Source organism: Gallus gallus, assembly GCF_016699485.2.
Source record: "Gallus gallus isolate bGalGal1 chromosome 31 unlocalized genomic scaffold, bGalGal1.mat.broiler.GRCg7b 31_unloc1, whole genome shotgun sequence".
In the NCBI taxonomy this organism is placed as follows: domain Eukaryota; kingdom Metazoa; phylum Chordata; class Aves; order Galliformes; family Phasianidae; genus Gallus; species Gallus gallus.
This window is the reverse complement of record NW_024095945.1, coordinates 46,433-63,961: the sequence shown is the minus strand read 5'-3', so window position 1 is coordinate 63,961 and position 17,529 is coordinate 46,433. Positions and strand designations below refer to the sequence as shown.

Sequence of the window (17,529 nt, the reverse complement as noted above, 5' to 3'; positions counted from 1 at the left end):
CTCCTGTGGACCTCCAGCTGCACAGAGCATAGCAGCACAGTGCGACAGAGCGTTCTCAGCCACAACACCCCATAGGAGCCACATGTGCTGTGTTTGGCATCCCACGAGGAACACCATGCAAAGCCACACACTGGCAGCAATCTGGGGACAGCGTGTGACACATGAGGGGTGACAGCCTGTGTGGGGCACCCCAGTAAGGGCAGCGTGTGCCACTCCACAAGTGCCATCCCATTGTAGGCCACATGGTGCCAAAACTTGGGGATCACAATTTTCACATAGGGAGGTGACATAATGGAATCATGTCCCAAGGGGAACAGACAGCGGTTCTCCAGCCACTCCCTGTCCCCACTGCAGTCTCACTGTCCCCAGGCTGCTCCTGCCTCATGGCACCAATGGCGGTGGCCCTCATCCTCGGTGAGTGACAATGGGGACGTGGTGCCACAGGGGTTGGTGGCCCTGTGTGGGACCTGGACTGTGTCCCTTGCAGGTTGGTGGCTGGTGACAACGAGCAGGGCACAGCAATGTGAGTACAGGGAGAATGGGGACAGAGGGAGGGGAGTGTGGTCAGGGGGCAAGCAGAGGGGCCCAGGAGGGTGTGCAGGGACAAGGCTGACTGCTGTCCCCTGTCCTAGTGCCCCGACCCTCCCTGTCACTGCACCCCAGCCAGGGGGTGTCCCTGGGGGACACTGTCACCCTGCGCTGCCACCTACCCCAGCTGGCTGCCTGGGTTGAGCTCTTCCAGGATGGACTTTTGAGATCCTACAAGGACATGGACAAGCATCAGGTCATGGCTGAGTTCTCCTTTGTTTGTGTAAAGCTGGAAGATGCAATGAAGTATTGGTGCCAGTACCGGGTTTTGGAGCCACCGGGAGTATCAGAGAAGAGTGTCCCCATCGAATTGGTGGTGACAGGTGAGGGTTATGGGGCAAGCAGATGGGCCTGGGCATTCTCCACAGGGCCATGTCCTATCTCTGTTATCTCCCTGCATTCAGATCATCGATATTCCCCACCTAACATTTCCATCAGCCACGAAAAAATTGTGGAAGTGGGGACCAATGTCACCATCCAGTGTTGCAATCAGGGCTATGGGGGCATCATCTTCTTGCACAAGGACGGGCACTCAGCCCCTCTCCAGCACCAGGACCCCCGTGGCGGGGGCACAGCCACCTTCATCCTTGTTGCGGTGACCCCAGCTGACAGTGGCACCTACAGGTGCTCCTATCACCCCAAGGCCTCCCTCTTTGTGTCCTCACCCCTTGGGGACAGCGTAACGCTGGAGGTGACTCCCACACCTGCACGCCCAGGTAGGTACCTGCCCCCATTTGCTTGCCCCCAGTACCGCCCGTGTGTGGCAGTGTCATCACATCCCTTCCCCATGGAGGTGATGCTGGGGATGAACACGCCCAAGTACCTGTACCCCACAGGTGCTGAGTTGGTGTCCCGTGGGAACCTGGTGGTGGCAGTGGTGAGGGGCTGCGCTGCTGTCCTCATCTTTGGCCTCGGCATCTTCTTTGTCATCGATGCCCGCAGCCTCTGGATACGGAGAGATGAGAGTCTGGGTGGGGAAGGGATTTAATGGCTTGGATCTCCTGTACATCCCCTACACATCTCCCCAGTCTTTCTCTTCCTCTCCTTCCATTCTTCTGTAGAATCCACCAGGTGTACCATTGGATCCACGATACATTGCCTATCCATTCCCCCAGGTGTTCTTTGTCCCCATTCCATCACCTATAAATCCAACATGTATCCCCTGCCTCCCCTTCCAGGCCCTATAAATTATCTAGTCCCAGTCATCTTGTGCATCTGTGTCCATCCTTTACAGATCCACTATAAATCCACCCAAGTGTTACCTGCCTCCTCTTGCATCCCCTGTTTATTCTCACAAGTCCAACAAGTATCAAACCCATTCATCCCCCATAACCCCACAATGCTCCTGTTCTGTTTTGACTCCGGTGCCTACCCACAAATTCCTGAGGCTGTGCACTTCCAGATAAGTCTTTAGGTCAGGGACCCCTGATCCCAGCCTGTTCCTGGGAACCTCATACTCCACCTGGAACCCAAATCCCTGCCCATGAGGACCCCGGGATCCCCCAAATCAGATGGCTTACTCTAACCTGGTGTGATGCCCCAAAATCCTGACCAGAGGGAAGCACAAATCTGCATTGTGGAGATCCTCCAGGGCCCAAATCAAATTCCTTGCACCAACTGGGGAAAACCCAGCCATAAACATCCCCCTGACAGTGTGGGCAATCCATACAATGTAATAGGACCCCCAAAAGGCACACATATTTACTCTCAATATCGAACCAATGTTACCCCAAATCAAAGTCCCCCCACATCCCCAAACACACCATCACTGACCACCCCCACACACTTACAAGAGATGTCCCTCCTCACAGCCATACTGTTCTCCACCATCTCCAGTTGTAGGAGAATGGCTCCAAGAGCAAGGACATTGTGAGTACGAGTGCTACGTGCACTACCCAGGCTATGAGAGCTTGAAGCTGTCAAAGCAAAAAGAAAAGCTGAGGCTGCAGTTAAGATAAGGGGGAAGCTAGCCTGGGGAGAGACTAAGGCAATGGAATGTGAGGAACAGTGTGAAAAGCCGTGTGATGATTAATGCTGGACCAATAGCTATGCGAGCAAGATGCGTGATTTCTGTATGCTAACCAATCATGAGCTGACTATTTCCGTGTGCACTCTGTATTTCTGTATAAGTATGCGCTGATTTGGGCAATAAATCGAAGCTCCACCATTACTTCTATGAAGACATGTGGTTTGTTTCGGGCAACCCTCCTTCAAGTGGTGCCCAAACAGGGACCCGGGAAAGCCGCACAAGTTGCCACCGTGGTTCGACGTGGAGGCAGCGGGACGCTCGAGAGTTGTCACAGCGGTTTGACGTGGAGGCAATGTGAGCAGGGAAGGTTGCTGTGGGTAAGTGCTGTTTGCCAAGAGGACGGTAGCTTAGAGCGTCGTGTGTCGAGAGGACAACGACTCAGGCCCGCAGCGGGGTGAGTGCTGTATGCCAAAAAGGATGGCAACCCAGGTAGGAAGATTGCGCAGCTTCCTCCTCCGCTACTTGCTGCTTGCATGGATGTGGAATTTGCAGCAGCACAGACACTGCTTCTTATTATCCTCACTAAGCGAGGGGAGACAGTGAAGGACAAAGACCTAGCTAAGCTAGTAATGTGGGCCCGAGAACAGGGGTTCTTGAAGGCTCCTCCGCTCATTTTCGTAGTGGAAGAATGGCACGAAACTGGGGACTGCATGTGGGACACATCCATTCAGGGCAAGGCGAAGGCGAATACTGCCCTAGGCGCTGTAGTCACAAATTGTGATTAATACTCTTAAGACTATGAGAGCGGAGGCGAAAGTGGCTGCCTCTGCTACCCAAGTTATAGCCGCTCCTGCGAAGGCAGGGTCCTCTAATTTCCCCAAGAGCTGCTCTCATCTTTTCAATCTCTTTAGAGGACCAATGGCGGTGAGGAGCCTGGCGGGGTCAAGGCAGTGTTCATCCATAGCGAAATTGTTGGGTGGGGGAGCAGGGGCCTCCGCAGACCACGCTGCATCAGCACCTCCCGAGGAGGAAGCTCCTTCTCAGCCGGCTGCGGCGACTGGCATTAAGATGCGGAAGTACATCGCGACAGAGAGCAAGGGGGCATGGCGAGCCGGCCGACGCTGTATCCGGCCCTGCCAACCTCCGAGCCTCCTTCCCCCACTGATCTGCAGCAAGTCCCTCTGCCGGTTAGTGGAGATGAGGAGTCTGACTCGGAGGCAGACTTATTCCCCCCTGACCGTCATCAAGTTTCTATGGCGACGCCAGGACAACCTACAGTAACTGAATTAGGGAGACAAAGCGACAAAGCCATACAGAATCTAGAGGGTCGACGGGACCACGCGCTGAACTTAGTCCCTATAAAACCGGCCCAATCGCTGCAACAACTGGTTCAGCAAATCCCGGCTGTGGACTCCTGTGTTCCAAAGCCATCCTCTGGTCCTCTGTCTCATTATACTGTGGCAGAAGGGGCGCCAGTAACGGAACGGAGATGGACTGGCATAATTTGGGATGCCATTCTGGAAGGTGAGTGGCAAACAGCAGGTGCACTTGCCTGTCCACTCATGCAGAGTCCCCAAGGACCGCAATATGAGCAACACGAGTGGAAAGTTTTGCAGCAAGCGAAAAAGACCGTAGGAGAGAATGGGATAAAGTCTGATGTGGCGCAAATGATGCTTGATTGGCTATTTACTGCTGATGTTAATTCCCCAGTGCACTGTGCTAATCTGGCTAGGCTGTTGTTAACTCCTTCTCAAGTTATTATTTGGCAACGGGAGTGGGAACACTTAGCGCGGGTGGAGGCTGGGCGTCCGCGTAACCAGGGGGATGTCTTGTATGGGATTAATCCTGACATGATAACGGGTTTGGGAGCATATGGGAATACGGCAGCACAGTTAACACATCCTTTGCAACTGCATTACATGGCAGCTCAGTTGGCTAAGATGGCCTCTAATGCTGTGCCTGACATGCAACCTTGGCCATCGTTCGCTGCCACTCAGCAGGGCCCAACCGAGCCAAATCCACCATTTTTGGACAGGCTGTGGAAGGCTCTTGCCAGTCAAGCAGAGATGACCGAGGAAGCTAAACAGAGCATGTTTAAGCTGCTTGCCTTTGAGAATGCTAATCCCTCTATGCAGCGACTTCTGGCTACACTCCCAGAAGGTGCTGGGGTTGGAGAAATGTTGGATCTTGCTAGTAGGGCAGAGCAACAGCGTAGTGGGCAAGTTATGGCAAATGCCGTGGCACAAGCCATCCAACCCACTGCGAGGCTGCTTGCAGCAGCTGTGACGAGATTAAGTGGGAAGGATGGAGGGCAGAAACCGGGGATATGTTTCCACTGAGGCCAGAAAGGTCATTTTCACTGTGCCTGTCTCACCAAGGTCTGGTGTGAGCAGTGGCATGGGCCCTCTCCAGGTGGTGAGATCAGTGTGTAAATTTGGTATCAGATGCCTTATACGTGGTAGGAGTAGTGCTACGTATAGAGCAAGCTTTGATTAAGCTCCCCCAGGACCCAAGACTAGCTCAACTCTTCTTGCAGGTTAAGCGGGCAAGAGATGATAGCTGTGTGCCTTGTAGCATCCTGCATATCAGGAGTCACCTAGGGACCCAGGGTCTAGGAGAGGGCAACGCTTGTGCTAATGCACTTGTCAGTCCACTACTACATGCCCTGCAGGAATCCTTTCAGGCCGCAAGAAGCAGCCGTAACATGTTCCATCAGTCGGCTGAGGCATTGAGGCGCCAGTTCGGCCTGACAGGTAAAGAAGCAAAGGGCATTGTGCGGGCATGCTCTCAGGGTTCACAGCACGGGTCTAGCCTAGGTCTAGGAGTTAAACCAAAGGGTTTACAAGCCTGTGAGATTTGGCAGATGGATGTCAGTCATGTGCCAGCATTTGAGAGGTTAAAGTATGTACATGTATCCATTGATACCTTTTCTAGAATGCTGTGGGCTACAGCACAGGCTGGTGAAAAGGCAGCCCATGTGGTGAGGCATTTGACAGCTTGCTTTGCAGTCATGGGTGTGCCTCAGGAGATCAAAACGGATCATGGTCCGGCGTACACGGGAGGTTGGGTTCACAGGTTCTTGCAGATGTGGGGGGTAAAGCATGTCACTGGAATTCCTCATAGTCCCACGGGTCAAACAATGATAGAAAGAGCTCATAGAACTGTTAAAGAATACCTAATGAAACAGAAGCAGGAGGAAGAGATTGATCCAGTCGTGAGATTATCACGAGTCCTTTTTACCCTTCACTTCCTTAGCTTAGTAGGAAATGCAGAATTAGCTCCTGTAATTGTACATCATAGTCAGATTCATATGCAGTCTACTCCCTCAGAGAAGGTTCAATATGGGAACCCTACCACTGCCATGTGGGAGGGTCCTGCTCCGCTACTGTTTAACAGTAGAGGTTATAGTTGTGTCTCCCCAGGATCTGGCCCATTATGTGTTCCCTGTAAATGGACCAAGCCAGCCGCGAACATCAACAACCCATCTCAACCCGACGACTACAACAGCGACTCCGGCGAGCAATAGCCGCGTGGTGTACAGACATCATCCATAGTGCCGCGACTGCCAGGCTGCTACCGGTATTCCCTCAGCAGATGGCAGAAAACATCTCATCGGGAAGGCCTCTTGGCCACTGGGAACTGCCAGGAGCAATTAGCGGTTACAAGAATCAGGAGTGCACTAATTGTGGGGTCGGGTACAGTTATTGATCCAGTGCGGGGGCTGTGGTATTTTTACTCATCGGGATACTGAAACTGTAGGTAAAACTGGTGTGCTGTGTGGTCTTAGCTTACTGACGAGGAACGCTTTGTAGAAGTGTGTAGCACAAATCCAGTGCGTTCTTATAGACAGTGATTGGTGTGCTGATAAGCGTGCCTTGCTTACTGTAATGCTCGCAAAGAAATGGTTCAAGATGTGATTCGTACTACCTGGCTTGTGCCAAAAGAAAAAGGGGAAATTGTAGGAGAGTGGCTCAGGGAGCAAGAATTAGTGAGCTCGAGTGCTATGTGCACAGCCCAGGCTATGAGACCTTGAAGCTGTCAAAGCAGGAAGAAGAACAAAGGCTTCAGTTAAGATAAGGGGGTAGCCAGCCTCAGAAGAGATCAAGATAGAGGAATGAGAAAAACAGTGAAAAAGCTGTGTGTTGATTAATGCTGTACAAATAGCTAGCGAGCAAGACACGTGATTTCTGTGTGCTAACCAATTATCAGATGCCTCATGCACCATTTATTTCTATATAAGTATGGGCTGATTCTGGCAATAAAAACCCCTTTAGAAGTTTCCACCATCACTTCTGTGAAGACGCATGGATTCATTCAGGCCGCCTTCCTCGAGTTCGCCATCCTGGGCTTTCCTTTTCAGGTTGACAGCCCTGTCGAAGCCTTCCTCGTTCTTCTTTGCACCCCTCACCACATCCAGTTCCAGCCGGGCCTTGGCCTTCCTGCCCCCAGCCCCACACCGACCAGCACCAGCCCCACCCTCCTGCCAGGCTCCCTGGCCCTGCTGACACTGCCTGTGCATCTGCTTCTTGCTCTCCACTTTGACCAGCAGGTCCCGCTTCAGCCATGCTGCACTCTTGCCTTCCTTTCCGGACTGCCTGCACTGGGGATGGAGAGCTCTTGTGCCCTGAGCACAGCAGCCTTACACATCTGACAGCTGTGCTCCTCTCCCTGTCCTTGAGGACAGATTCCCAGCAGTGTGGGCTGCTTTCCATCACTCTGTTGCTCATCTGTCCATCTGTCCGCCCATCCATCCATCCATCCATCCATCCATCCATCCATCCATCCAGCCTCCTACTGGGTGTCCAGCTCCTGGGGCTGCACCTCCTGATCCAGTACGGACACAACAAAGTCAAGCCACCTTCTGCCTGTCAGTCTTCTATCTCCACACCTGTTGGCCCTTCTATTCACCTACACACCTTGGCTTTCTTTCCTAATATCTATCTTTTCTTCCACTCCCAAAACCTCCATCTCACACCAAACGCTACATCCAGCACCACAATCTCCATCCAGCCTCCCCAAATTCTTCATCCAGTCCCAACATCTACACCCCACCCCACCGCCCACACACAGCCCTCCAAAATCTCAATCAACCCCAAGACCTTCAGCCCCCAAAATCATCATCCACCCCAAAAAAACTCCATTCAGTCCCCACATCCACCATCCAGCCCCATAAATGTCGCCCATTCCCCCAAATCCCTCTATAATCTGTAACCTGTATCCAACCCCTAAATCTCCATCCAGCTCTGATCTCTACAGCCAGACCCAGTCACTACATCCAGGCCCCCAGGACTCCATTCAGCCACAAAATCCATCGTTCAAATCCCAAAACCCCTTCTACACCAAAACCTCAATCCACCCCACAAAGCCTCAAACCAACCCCACATTTCCATCCAGCCCCAAACCTCCATTAGATTGCAGATCCTTCATGCAGCTCCCAGATCTCCCTGTGGCCCCACAGGTCTCCATCCAGCCCCCCACAATCCTCCGTCTGGACTCCATAATCTCCATCGAGCTCACAAACTCTCCAGCATTTTCCCTTCCACCACCAAAAGGGGGAAGTCAGCTCTCCTGCCCTTCCCCTAACTGCTGCTCCCACACACAGCCCTCCCACGCACAGACTTTCTCTTCTCCCCCAGTTTATGTCTAATCCCCATGTCTTGGAGCTATTTAGATCAATCTAGATCAATCTATGCCCAATGGGCCCGTGGGCCCAATAGCTCGCAAAAAAAATGAGAAGGGAAAAGGGAAAGGAGTAGGGGAACAGGACCTGGGCTCAGAGAGGGAAAGAGAATGGAGCAGAGGCAACGATGTAAGGAGGAAAGCTTACTTTGCTGGCCATGATATCGGAATGCAAGATAACACAAAGTAATACAACCTAATTGAAATTGAGGGTAATAAATCAAACAAAACAAGAGAGAGAAAGTTTCCAAAACTAAAACGCCTACTTGAGTGAGGGCGCATGGCTTGGAAGCACACCCAGCCCTCTGCGTGGCTACCAGAGAGAGAGAGAACCGACAGATCCTGATCCCGTGATTTCCATGCCGTATCTTCCTTCTCTGACCATGAGGTCCTCTGGGATATGCAGTTCTTCTTCTCTTCTGAGAAGCAGGTATCTGGAAGGTTGTCAATCCACGGACCTGGAGTACTAACCCTTTAATTACCCGTGCTCTCCATGCTGTTATGATGTGGAATACCAATAAAATGCAGAATTACTAAACCATGACACCATGACATGGAAAAGCTAGGCCCTTCCCATCCTCACACCTTCCTGCTCGGGAAGTCAGATGAGAAAGAGGCGTTAACTGTCTGAGATAAGGAGATAACCCTTTTACTCAAAATGGTAATGAAGTATGATATAACCCAATTTATCAAGGAATCAATAGTAATATATCACACCAAAGAGAAAGGGAAAATATCTCCTAACTGTGCTGTGAGGTCAGGCAGAGCAGAAAGAGAAAGGATATCCTCCCCTCACCATCTCACTGCCTTCCTGAAAACCACATGGGACGAAGGCTGGTAATTATTGTCGCTGTGAATTTCCAGCCTTACAAGGTGGTGCAGAACGAACCTGTTCCCACTGATGGTACATGGAGCTGAGCCATCTGTTTTGCTGCCTTATCTGCAACAGCGGGACATCTATTCTACTTCCTTATCTTCACTTGGCAACAAGTTTTGCGGCCTCCACATTTCCTTCTTGAGCTTCCACTTAAGAAAGCCTGCTGTCCTTCAGCTTGAATCCGCCCCAGGTCTGCAAAAGGCTGTTCTCACAGTATGGAAAAGCTGTTCTCATGATTCAGGTTGAGAGGTCATCAGATGGCCATCATGCATGGATTGCAAACAGGTACAAAAACTGCACACCCTCTGAAAGCAGATCTAACCCTCGTGCAGATGGTTCTGCAAACTGTGCTGTGCTATCCGTGCATGCAAGCACACCTTTGGCTCAACTTCCAGTTCAGCTTGCAAACTCCTTATCACCGCTCTCAGTGACTCAGTTCCTCACTCAATTTGGTGCACAACACATCTACCTTCCTGCACTGCTATCACTGAGGCACCTCAAACTCCACAAACAATGGCCTCACCTTCACCAGATCTCAATCAACGTCCTCTTGACAAGTCCTGTATCCATCCTGCACTCTCCATCAGGCTGAACTCGTGTAGATATGAGCAGCTGCCACAGAGCTCAGACATGCCCCAAACAAGAATCCTTCTTTCTCAACTCAGATCATAGCCCTTCTGGATTCCTCTTGCTCTTTATCCAGGCCATTCTGCCAATGATGCCAAGAAAAATGTCCCGTCCCACTTGGTGAGTTGTGAGAAAGGTAAATCTTAGGAACCTCCCAAACAGGGCACTCCTTTCTGAACCCAACTGTCCCTGGATTCCTCCTGGCTGGTGGAACTGGAATTGCCAGAGGCAGACAGCAATTCCTTCACTGCTTCTTCCTCTCCAACTTTCCACGTCATTACTTTCCTGAATTGCCGTACAACGATAGTGAACTCCCTGCAAGCTTGCACATCTGCCCTTATGTGGATGTTGGAAGAAAAAATCATCATTCTGAACACCATTCTACACCACCTCCACCTCGACCTCCCACGACACCTCTGAGACCCAACCCCACCGGGGCTACCACTGCTACGACGACTTATCCAAAACCCAGCGGCACTTCGTCCTCCCGCTGCGCCTTTCACTCTGCCTCATCACCTTCCTCATCCCCTCTGCCATCACCATGGTCTGCTACATCTGCTTCATCCGTGCCCTCCTCACTCGACCCCACATCCCACCGCAGAAGAAGTACCGCACTGTGGGGCTGGCTGTGGTCACCGTGGTCAACTTTGGGGTCTGCTTTGGACCCTACAACATCTCGCATGTGGTGGGCTTTGTGCAGCAGCGCAGCCCTGAGTGGGGGACTTATGCTCTGCTCCTCACCACCCTCAGTGTCGCGCTCGACCCCTTCATCTTCTATTTCTCCTCCAGTGCAGTGCGGAGGGCGGTCAGTGGGGTGGTGAGGGCAGTTTGTGTTACAACGTGTGGTTTTTGTGGTTGGTGTTGGCAGAGGGAGTCTCTGAGAGAAGCCTGAGGGCCATGCAAAGGGTGTTCAGGGCACTGGGGTGGTCAGTGGGCAGAGTGGGAGTACAGGTGGAGTTCTCCTCTGTTCCCTCAGTGCCAGCGAGGGATGCTGAGAAGGTTGGGAGAACACATCTGATAAATGCGTGGCTGAGAGGTCGGTGCCATGGCAGGAATTCTGTTTTTTCTGACCACAGGGCGGGGTACTCTGTGCTGGGCTGATGGCTGCAGGTGGATCCCAGCTGCGTGAAAGGGGAAGTGGATCTCAGACCAGGAGCTGGAGAGGCGACAGTCTGTGTAGGATGCCCCAGCTGGGGATGTGTGCAGTGCTCTGTGTGTGTCACCATTAGGTGCCCTCAGTACCACCACCCAGTTGGAGGCCACAAATACCACATGAGGAGACAACACCACAGCATTCTGTCCACAAGAGGAACTGACAACAGCTCTCCGGCCACTTACTTTCTCCACTGCAGTCGCGCTGTCCCCAAGCTGCTCCTGCCTCATGGCACCAATGGCGGTGGCCCTCTTCCTTGGTGAGTGACAATGGGGATGTGGTGCCACGGGGATTGGTGGCCCTGAGTGGGACCTGAACCGTGTCCCTTGCAGGTTGGTGGCTGGTGACAGCAAGCGAGGCACAGCAATGTGAGTATGGGAACAGAGGGAGAATGGGGATAAAGGGAGGGGAGCGTGGTCAGGGAGAGAGCAGAGGGGCTGAGGATGGTGTGCAGGGACAAGGCTGACTGCTGTCCCCTGTCCTAGTGCATCGACCCTCCCTGTCGTTGCACCCCAGCCAGGCGGTGTCCATGGGGGACAATGTCACCCTGCGCTGCCACCTGCCCCGCATGGCTACCTGGGTCCAGCTCTGGCACAATGGATCGCTGAGATTTAACAAGGAAAAAGACAAGGAGCAGGATACAGCTGAGTTCTCCTTTGCTGTCACAAACCTGGAGGACGCCGGGACATATCAGTGTCGGTACCAGGTGTCAAAGCCTCTGAGGACATCCAAATCAGAGTGACCCCGTGGAGCTGGTGCTGACAGGTGAGGGCACTGTGGACACCGGCTGGCCCTGAGCTTTTCCCACACGGCCAAGTCCCATCTCTTCCCCTCCCTGCACACAGACTGCAGCTTCCTTCAGCTCAGCATTTCCCTGAGCCCAGGCAACATGTGGGAATGGGGACTGAGGTCACCACCCAGTGCTGGAATGGGGGTTGTGGTGGCACATTCCTCCTGCACCGAGATGAATGCTCATCCCGTATCCTGTGCCAGGATCGCACTGGTGGGGCACAGCCACCTTCACCCACTGAGGGGGACTCTGGCCACTGCCAGCACTAATAAAAAATCCTAGAACCCCAAGGACCACACATTTGTGTCCTCACCCCATGTAGATTGCATGGTGGTGGAGGTGACACCCACACCTGCAACCCCAGTTAGGACGGAGATCCCATTTGTAGGGCCCAAGTGTCAGCCATGGGTGGAACTGTCACGGCATCCCTGCCCTGTGATGGGGACACCCAAACACTCGGAGCCCACAGGTGCCACGGGGCGGTCCCATGGGAACCTGGTGGAGGCAGTGCTGAGGGGCTGTGCTGCTGTCTTGGTCTTCAGCCTGGGCCTCTACTTTGTCCTCGATGCCCGCAGCCTCTGGACACGGAGAGATGAGAGCGCTGGTGAGGAAGGACTTCAATGGTTTCCATTCCCTACAGGTCCCCGCAGTCATCCCCTTTGTGTTCTTTGACTCCGTACTGATCTGTTATGGATCCCTGGTTGTCCCTCAAGGCCCACACATAACTCCCACCCTCCCCCCTCTTCTTTTTGATGCAGGTGTCACCCCTGAGATGCCCGAGTCAGTGCAATTGCAGGTAAGTGTCGGGGTCAGTGGACCCCAAATCCCAGTTCACTTCTTGGGACCCACACCTCGCATTTCCATGGAAACCCAAACCTTCCCCATGGGGACCCCAAATGACCCCCAAACCTGCACTGTGGGGAACCCCAGCCTACAGATACCCCTAAATACCCAGAACAAAAGATTCTCCAAGCCTTAAACCCCATCTAGACCCTGTAGGCAACAATTACTTCACTAGAGGGGCACTAAATGCACCCACAGGGAAACCCGATGACCCATGGGGACACCAAAATTGAGCCTCTTGTGTTCCACCAGTCCCTAAACACCTCGAGACCCTATGGGCACCCCAAATCCACGGCTGGACCCCCAAACATCCCCCATGCAGACCTCAAAGCTAAGCCCAGTCACAAATGCAGACTCCTCCTCATGGCCACATCCCCCACATACCTACACCACAGACCCACCCTCAGCTCACTCATCTTGGGGACCCCCTCCTCTATCTCCTCCTCTACCTCCAGGGGCCCTCCAGGGACAGTGAGGATCTGACCTACACCGAGATGCCAGCTGCCATCCCGTGCTCCCAGCCTCCCACTTCCCCCACTGCCCCCCAGTCCCCTGTCATCTACACCACAGTGAGCACTGATTTACCGCGCTGATGGGCCTCCCCAAGTGTCTCATTTCTGGGGTGTGTGGAAGGGGACACACCTCAAATTCCCTGCTTGGGACTCCCTGATGTCCTCTTCTAACCACAAACCAGATAACCTCCCCAAATCTAACAATCCAAATTCTCACCGGTGCATCCCAAATGCTTCCCAGACACACCAAATCCCTAAATGCTCATCTCTTACCCCAAAGTCCTTCTTTATCCCCTCAAATCTCTTATCACACCTTAAAACCTCCAAATCCTCTCCCATCCACTCCGAAACACCACCACCATTCCTGTAAGAACCCCTCATCTGTCCCAGTCTATCCCTCCTCTGGAGATCCCCAGACATGTCCCTTTGCTCCCCTTCCATCTCCTACAGATGCCCTATATATCCCCTATAGATTCCACAATATTTCCTGCCTCCTATTCTGTTCCAGTTTTATCATTGGTCTTTGGGTGCTGAGCAATTCCTTTGTGCATCACTTGCTTCGGAAAATAAAGTCATATATCTCATCATCATTGCTGTTATGTCTCTCTTCGTTTTCGGTCTCAGTAAATAGATTTTATCTGAACCTGCAAATTCTTCCTCTTTCTCTCCATTTCTCACCCCAAACCCACTGGGAGGGGTCAGTGAGAATGAAAGCTGTGTGGTGCTGAGCTGCTGTTGTGTGACAGCACCGCAGTCCCTGTGCTCCCACACTCCCACCCTCCATGCACAGGACGTGACACTCACGGGGCGGTGCTGTCAGATCCCCTCCGTGTGGAAAGGTGCAGAGGTGACCTCTCAGCTCTACCCCAGGAAGGGTCCATGCTGTGACAGGTCGGAGCAGGGCCAAGCCATGGCTGCCTGGGAAATGCCAGTGCTGGGCTGCTCCCCTGTTCCTGAGGAGCTGAAAAGGGGCACTGTGTGCCCTTCCCCACCGGGAATGCCTTGGGCTCAGAACCACACAGTGTGTTGGGAGCAGTGCTGCTGACAGCCCAAAAGGAGAGGCTGTCATTCAGCACACTGCTGATTGAAGGCTGAAATCCTGAAGGCTGAACGGAATAGCAGTCAGCGAGGGTGTGTGGTGCTGCCAGATCCATCAGATCAGGAAATCATCCTGCAGTCTGAATGTCATGGTTTTGTAACTTCGCTATTGGTATTCCACATCATAACATCATGGTCCAAAGAGAAGAACTACGTATCCCAGCGGACCTCACGGTCAGAGAAGGAAGACACATCACGGAAGATACGTCATCTGGTTGCGCGCGGTTCTTCTTCACTTTTGCTTGCTGCCGGGAGAGGAGTGGGTGTGCTTTCCAAGCCAGGCGCCTTCATCAAGAAAGGCTTTTGGTTTCAGAAACTCTCTCTCTCTCTCTCTCTCTCTCTCTCTATCGCTCTTTCGCTCTCTCCCTCATTGCATTTGGTTTATTATCCTTACTCCCAATTAGATTGTATTGTATCGTGTCATCTTGCATCCCAACATCATAGTTAGTAAAATAAGTTCTCCTTCTTAGATTGTTACCGCCGCTTCGTTTTTCTCGGGAAGCCGGGGGGGAGGGGGGCCCGCAAGCCTACTGCCCCCCTGTCACGGGCACAGATCTATCTAGGTAACTCCGTGACAGATCTGAGTGCGGAGAGGAAAGAGCAGTGGGACATGGCCCTGGGGGAACAGCACAGAGACACCCATTTTCCGCACTGCCCTCACCTGTCACCACCAGCTCCACGGGGTCACTCTTCCCTGACATCCCTGGTGGCTCCAAAACCCGGTACTGGCACCGATACTTCTCTGCATCTTCCTTCTCTACACTAACCAAGGAAAACTCAACCGTGTCCTGTAGCATGTCCATGTCTTTCTTGGATCTCATATGTCCGTTCTGGTAGAGCTCAACTTGTGCAGCCGGCTGGGGCAGGTGTCAGCACAGGGTGACAGTGTCCCCCAGGGACACCCTCTGGCTGGGGTGCAGCGACAGGGAGGGTCGGGGCACTAGGACAGGGGACAGCAGTCAGCCTTGTCCCTGCACACCCTCCTGAGCCCCTGTTCCCTCCCCCTCTCCACACTTCCCTCCCTCTGTCCCCATTCTCCCCCTGTCCCTATACTCACGTTGCTGTGCCCTGCTTACAGTCACCAGCCACCAACCTGCAAGGGATAGTCCTGGACTCACACAGGGCCACCAACCTCTGTGGCACCACGTCCCCATTGTCACTCACTGAGGATGAGGGCCACGGCCATTGGTGCCATAAGGCAGGAGCAGCCTGGGGACAGCGAGACTGCAGCTGACACAGGGAGAGGTGAGAAAGCTGCTTTCAATTTTCCCCTGGGCACGGGATGCTGTGGTGTCACCTCCTCATGTGGTATTTGTGATCCTCCATTTGTGGTGACACTGTGTGGTCCTTGATGGGACGGCACACGTGGAGGCGTGCACACAGCCCAGGCATGGCCTGGAGTTGTGGGCCCATGGGGTCATGCTGTGGGGCTGCGCACCCCAAATCTGTAGGGAAATCAAAGGAGAATGTTCAGGATATGCAGAGGATATGCGTCTCTTGGCTTTGGTATGAAACTGGAGGAGAATTCCCAACCTACACTCAGGACTGATGTCTGCCTTTGGGAAGAGAAGGACGGGCATCATTTGGTGCCCACATTTTTGCTGTGCTGGATGTACATGTGGTCATTTTGGGTGGGATACTTCGGGTGAGTTTGAATTTAAATAAACCTATGGACTAAACTATGACTGAAATCACTCCATCTCTGGGCTTTAGATCTAAAACTGTCTTTTTATCCCAACCTCTACTCAGACAATCTGCTGTTTCCTGCAGATTTGTTCCTAGAAGTCTGTTTTCTCCGCCAACATTACTTCCCCTTTTCTATTTTAAGCTTCCTCCTCCTTCTGGTGCACCACACAAAACACATCATGTGCCTCAAACCCTCCTTCCCTCTCTTCCCTCCTCTTTCCCATGCACCAAAACTGAAATAATTTCAGAAAACGATCCCCAAATCACACATGTCAACTCAAGAGTCCCCCCAAATCCTTTTCCCCACCCATTTTGGTCTACCAGGAGGATGATGAGGATGGGTGGAAGAGTCAGGAGTGCCTAAGAAAGGCAGTGCTGAAGAGCGGAAGGCAGAAATTAATTAATATCACACAGCTTTGTCTGAACTGCATTGGAATTCCACAGATTCCCTTTTGGCTTTTAACCCTTCATCTCTCCCTAAATCTCTTCAGTCTCATTCACTATCGTGCAGAAATTGGGAACGAAGGAGGGAATCCTCAGAAGTGACAGTGAGTCAGAGTACAGAAAACAGGAGTCAGTGAGAGAGATAGGAATCAGACTGATCACCGCTCTGATTCCAAGGTCTGTTTTGAGGAGTGAGAGGGTCGGCCTACAGCGCTGGAGAAGGGATGGGGGGGTGAGACTCACCTGGAGGTGGCAGTCCTGAATCAGCAAAGAGCAACGATGGCTGCCATGAAGATGATGAGGATGACCCGCAAGATCCCCTTCAGACATCCCTTTGTGCCTGCTGGGTGTGCAGTTCACCTCCCCAAGGCCACAAACAAGTGAGTTCACAGCAACAGCTTGGCCAAAAATGAGTCTGTAGCCACAGCTTTCTCATGGGAATCGTAGGGCGGTTGGTCAACAAAGCACTGCCAGTGTTTGGCCACACCAAGCACAGCACAGAAAACAGGAATGTGTCTTCTGTTGGTCCTTCCCAGCATCCCTTCCTTCCGTCGTATCCACTGCAGCACTCAGCTCAGTGCCATCAGCAAAGTGCTGAGGGTGCACTCCATCCCATCATCTGTGTCAGTGAGAGGTGGTGAAGAGCAGCGCTCCCAGGAGGGACCTCTGGGGGTCACCACTCATCACCACCTCCACCTGGACATGGAGCTGTTGGCCACAGCCCTCTGGCTGCGACTTTCCAACCTATTCCTTCTCTGCAGAACTGCCCAATGCTCACATCCATCTCTCTCCCATTGTGAGATGAGGGTGTGGTGTGCAGCCTTGTCAAGGACATTGTGCAAACCCAGGTAGATGACATCGGTTGCCTTTGGATGACATGAAATGCCCTCAGATGCTCATCTCTAACCCCAACATTCCTCCTTAAGCACCATGAATTCATTATAACCAGTTGAGAATGCCAAATCCAACCAATCCTCCCCAAAACACAGCCACCATGCATGAGGGAACACAATTTTTTCTGATTCATCTCAAAATCCCACCACCTCTTCTGTGGGACCCCAAAATCTGTACCAAATTAACCGAAAAATCCCATAAGACCAGGGAGGTGTGTGGGGCATCACAACATCTGTGCCACACTGTTGGGATCCCCGTAATGCCACCACCTCCATGGGAACGACGGTTACCACATCAGGACTTGACATCACAGCATCCTAGCCGCAAAAGAGGAACTGACAGCAGCTCAGCACCACCCCCTGCCTCTGC

At 52.7% G+C, this 17,529-nt stretch overlaps 2 protein-coding genes across 2 annotated transcripts; both read left to right on the top strand.

Annotated features, from left to right (window-relative positions):
* The first annotated feature begins 593 nt into the window (after window positions 1–593).
* LOC100857894 (T-cell-interacting, activating receptor on myeloid cells protein 1-like) lies at window positions 594–1,793 on the top strand. Its single transcript, XM_040656685.1, has 3 exons — window positions 594–911; window positions 993–1,304; window positions 1,425–1,793. Exons 1-3 carry the CDS (start codon window positions 770–772, stop codon window positions 1,574–1,576), a joined length of 606 nt encoding a protein of 201 aa, XP_040512619.1. The 5' UTR covers window positions 594–769; the 3' UTR covers window positions 1,577–1,793.
* A 9,124-nt stretch (window positions 1,794–10,917) lies between these two features.
* LOC100857860 (leukocyte immunoglobulin-like receptor subfamily A member 2-like) lies at window positions 10,918–13,619 on the top strand. The gene is given in 7 exon segments (XM_040656684.2): window positions 10,918–11,152; window positions 11,226–11,261; window positions 11,379–11,623; window positions 11,625–11,658; window positions 12,153–12,287; window positions 12,442–12,479; window positions 12,982–13,619. Coding segments are annotated over 7 exon segments (657 nt in total). The 5' UTR covers window positions 10,918–11,121; the 3' UTR covers window positions 13,120–13,619.
* The last annotated feature ends 3,910 nt before the right edge of the window (window positions 13,620–17,529 follow it).